At 64.2% G+C, this 4,657-nt stretch overlaps 1 protein-coding gene across 1 annotated transcript in view; it reads right to left on the minus strand.

The window, feature by feature from the left end:
- TMEM119 (transmembrane protein 119) overlaps nt 1-1,413 on the minus strand; it is a 2,605-nt gene extending 1,192 nt beyond the window's left edge. The window contains exons 1-3 of the mRNA XM_017734719.1: nt 1,017-1,413; nt 153-337; nt 9-66 (exon numbers count right to left, since the gene is read on the minus strand). Of these exons, the coding sequence (XP_017590208.1) occupies nt 9-66; nt 153-337; nt 1,017-1,331 (558 nt within the window). The 5' untranslated portion in view covers nt 1,332-1,413. The remainder of the gene's footprint in view (nt 1-8; nt 67-152; nt 338-1,016) is intronic.
- Between the last annotated feature and the right edge of the window lie 3,244 nt (nt 1,414-4,657).

Consider the following 4,657-nt stretch of genomic DNA (forward strand, 5'->3'; position numbering starts at 1 on the left):
AGCAGCACCAAGAGCAGCAACCACGCACCCATGGCCGAGCCCGTTCCCGGGATTCGTGCAGGGGACCTGTGGGATGCAGAGGGGAGGGGGACACGTGAATACCCCGACAGAGCGAGCCCCCCAAGCCCTTCCCCAGGCCAGCCCCCACCCGCCTGAGTTTCCTTATGGAAGTAGAAAGGCAGCTCTGGTTTTCTTGCCCCGACAGAGCGAGGGGCTCCGTTTGTTTTCCAAGGGCGCAGCTGGAAGCCAGCTGGGTGGGATTGCTCAAGTCCAGGGGACCGGGGCTGCTGCCAGCACCCGGCTCCAGACAACGGTCATTTGGCTGATTAGAGAATTCCTGAAAAATGGAGGTTTGCAGTGGAAACTTTGACACAGGGAATGCTACAAAGGGGCCGGGCCTGGTGCAAGAGGCATTTCCCAACCGCCCGTCCCAGACCGTTAATTCCCAGCTGGAGCACGGCTAAAAATAGGTTGGGGCAGGATTTCACCCCAGTGCCACCATGGTGGTTGAGTGAAGCTGGGAAGGGGTGCAGAATAAAGGGGCAGCCCCAGAGCTGGGGTGCAGGGAATGGGGGTCCCAGGGGTCCTTGGCTGCCTGAGTGTCCCTGGTGAAGGGGGAAAGGTCGGCTCCGTCCCCGTGCCGTGCTCCTTGCCTGGATGGGCCGGATCTGCCCCGTTCCACAGCCCACAGTGTGCTGTAGGATATGGGACACGCACTTCCCACCCCGGAGCGATGACCGGGGTGAACCCCTGGGCAGGCTCTGCACCCCACGGGATTTGGGAGCGGGACGTGACCGTCCCCACCACGTCGCGAGACATTCCCGAGGGACATCAACGCGTGCCACGCCACGTAACGCCATCGAGCCGTTCCCAGGGCTCTTCCCCTCCACACAGCTCCGTGGGGAGGTCTCAGGAAACAGCTCCCCAGGTCCATCAGCAGGGACCCCCCCATGACAATTCCCCAACCTCAGGCTCCCCAAATCCCAACCCACATCCCATTTTCCCCCCGAACAAACCCAAGCCAGCAGCTCTGCAGACCGGGAGGGACTCCAGCAGCAGGATTTGGCTTCCAGGCTCTTTCCCGGCTGCACAATCTGGTTTCCATTAATCCAGAGCAAACAAACGGCAGCAGAGGTGGGAGGTGGCCCTGGACCCCCGACCCTTCCGGGCACTGCTGCGGCTGTGGGGTCACAGCACTGACCAGCACTGGGAGAATGAAGGGCTTGGGGGGCTGGGATGAGCCCCTTCATCCTCCCCTTCACCACAGACAGGGGCCCCTCGGTGCGAAAGGGGTCCCGGGATGGGGACGGCATCAATTCCTCGGCAGCCATCGGAGCTGAGGAGCAGCTGCGGCCATGGAGGGGCTGAGCAAAGCCCAAAGCAGTGCCAAGAGCAGGGCCCGGCACCGTGGGCATTACCAGCCCTCCACCCCCATCCCAACCCCATTCCAGCCCCATCCTCGCCCATCCCCGAACCCACAGCTCAGCCCCAGCTCCGCTTCCCTCTGCTTCCCAAGCGCTCCAGAAATTCACGATTTCGGTGTTGTCCAGACGCGGCACGCTCCGATTGCTGCCTGGGAATGCAGCCATGTGGCCGACTCCATCCCGTGTCCCTCCGTGGGGACATTGCCCAGCCCTCAGCGCAGCACCCCCGGCTGTGGGACAGCCTGTGCCCTGCTCCAGAGCCACCCCAAGATTGGGGAGCAGCCTGGCACACCCAGTGGGATCCTCACCTTGCCCGCAGCCGGCGGGAGGGAGCCGGGAAGACGGGATCTGTCCCACACACCTCGAGCCCCTTTCTGCTGCCTGCTGGGATGGAGCCTCCTCCTTCTCCCTCTTCTCCTCCTCCTTCTCCTCCTCCTCCTGCGTCGCAGCCCGGGACCAGCTTGTTCTCATTAGGGCCGGGATGGGGAGGGGGTGTGGGAGGCCAGGGAAGGGCAGGCAGCCCTCAGCCCCCTCCCAGATGAACTCCAGCTGGGGCTGAGGGTGTTTCCTGGTTTATCCCGTCAGCAAAGGAGCCCTGATGCCCCCCATCATCAACCCCGGAAGGGGCCACATTTTGGGGTGCAAGTGGGGATGGGGTCACACAGGGTGTTGTTGCAAAGATGTTTTTATCCACGAACGTGGGGGTAAAGCCCCATCCAAGGGTCCAAGGGGGGCAGTGAGGGATGTGAGCTCAGTGCCCTGGCATTATTGAGGCAGTGGGGCAAACGTGGCTTGGGACCACCCCCCCCCTAATTTCAGGAGAACATTTCCTAAACATCCCAGCCTGAAAATGCTCTGGCCTGGGCACCCCTGCCTTGGGCTCCAGGCTCCAGGCAGGGATCCCCCTGGTTCCCCAGACAAACACAGCAGCTGCTCAGATCCTCCTGTCCTGGTCTCCAGTTTGGGGATCTGGGGGCATTGCTTGGGCCCCCCCAAGCTCTGTCTCCCCCCGCCCTGGTCCCCTCGGCCTGGCCTGAGGTTGCTCAAGAGGCTGGAGGCCCTCGGTGGCCTTCTCCTCTTGTTATCCTGTTGCTATTTTCCTCTGCTCCTCCCTGGGGACCTGCCAGACCCCCCAAAAAGCCATGGCCAGCGCCGGGGGACCGTGACCCCTGCGGGGTGGGGGGCGAGGGATTCTGCCCCCCCGACGGAGGGGAGCTGGCGCCGCTGGGGTTTCTCCGGCGTCGCCGCCGGCGTCGCGGCTCCCCGAAATAAAGGCCCCGTCCGTCTGGCTGCCCCGGCGGCTCGCAGCAGCTGCTGGGGCGGCTTTTCCCGGCCTTAAGTGCTCAGTGATGAAATCCTAGAGGGGAAGGGGGAAAGGCGAGGGGAGGCCGGGGGTGAGGGCTGCCTGGAGGAGTTCCAGCAGCATCCGGCCCTGCTCCTGCAGCCCAGGTGGGGATGGGACTGAGATTCCCCCCCTACACCCAGCGATGCTGGAGTTGAGCTCAATCTCCTTGTCCAGGGTCCCCTTTCCACCCTGCCCAGGGTCTGCATCCCACATCATCCAGAGTCCCCATCGCTGCTCATCCCACCCTAGCCAGGATCCTCATCCTGCTTTGCCCAGAGTCTCCATCCCTCCTGGTCCAGGATCTGCATCCCACCCTACCCACGGTTCCCACCCTTCATTGCTCAGAGTCCCCATCCCTCCCTGCCCAGGATTCCTGTGTCCCTCGCCCAAGATCCCCATCCCTCCCTGCCCAGTGTCCCCACCCTCGCAGCCGGGATCCCCGTCCCAGTTCCCGGTGCCAGCTCCCACCGGCCATTACGATGCCGTTTTTGCCTGCGGCCGGGCTGTCCCGGCCCCTCGGAGCTGGGCAGGGCGGGGACCGCCCGGCCCCGCCGTGTAATTTGGGGCAGCAGGAACGCAGGGCTGCTCAGGGCTGGGCTGGGCAGCACAGCCCGCCCGGGGAACCGCCAATTTGAGGCATTTCAGCCCTGCTCTGCTTCTAATTTGCTTCCCTGGGCTGCGCTTTGCTGTGCCAGCAAAATACCCGGAGGGGACCCGTCCTGCAGAGCTGCACGAGGCGTGTGGAGCTCCATGTGCAGCGTCGTGCATGGGATTGTGCCACCCATGGCTCCGTGTCACCCACCCACAGCCCGGTGCCACCCCACCGCACGCTGCCCTCCCGCTGCCTGGCGGGATCCCTGCGGACCCTGCTGTGACACCGCGCCGACTTCCCGTGAATTCCCGCGCCGTGAGCTGGGCGATGGCAGCCCTACAGCACCCGCAAAAAAAGACGCCGCCAAATAGGGCATTCCCCGCCCCCTGCCTGCCGGCTCCCGCTCCGGCGGTGGAGGAAAGTTTATCCTCGCTGGGCTCCTGCTGGAGAGCGGCCGGCACAGGGCTGGGAGAGCAGGAGCAATCCCTGGGATCTGCACCCATCCAGTTCCTCGGGACACACCGGCCTCATCCTCACCGAGGGCAGAGGCCGGCTCAGCCGCTGCGGGGTGAAGCCAGAAGATGGGAGCATCCCTCTTCCCCCGTGACTGCTTTGGCTGGCAGGGCGCTGGCGTGGGGACACAGTGGGACAGAGCAGGGTGGCACAAGCAGGGAGCCCACGGCCAGGGTGTGGGGACCGGCCATGGCCACTGGCTGTGGGTCCCCTGGCCCGGCTGACTCACCCATAAACATTTACATTCACAGCCGTAGCGGGGCCGTGCAGCTGCCAGGATCCAGATGGAAAATATCCCAAGCACAGCGTGAATGTAAACAGGCAGCAGGGCCGGGATGCAGGTGAATGACCACGCTGGCTATTTCCCCCAGACAGACACCCCAGAGTGGCCCTCGAGGAGGCTGCAAGCTTGGGGATGAGGGGAAGGGGCTATGGGCATGTGGGAATTGGGATGTGGGAATGCTGAATCTGGCAGGGCAAGGGGTGGGGACAGAGAGATGGGGACTTTGAGCCTGGTCACAGCAGGGATGGGGATGTGGGGATGGGGAGCCTGGGTGGAGCAAGAATGGAAAAATGGGGACACTGAGCCTGACAGGACAGGGCCAGTCCTGGGCCATTTCTGCTCCTCCAGGGAAGGGATCACTCGGTGGCCTGAGGGGTGACTGACACCTGCCTGAGCGGGTGAAATGGTGGGACCTTCGTTGGCCTCTCACGGATTTGTTCTTCCTTCCCTCCCAGCCCCAGCCAGGCAAGGACAGCCGGGGCCAGCGCTGCCGGACGATG

This window comes from Corvus brachyrhynchos, unplaced genomic scaffold (genome assembly GCF_000691975.1).
Source record: "Corvus brachyrhynchos isolate BGI_N302 unplaced genomic scaffold, ASM69197v1 scaffold114, whole genome shotgun sequence".
Taxonomy (NCBI): Eukaryota; Metazoa; Chordata; class Aves; order Passeriformes; family Corvidae; genus Corvus; species Corvus brachyrhynchos.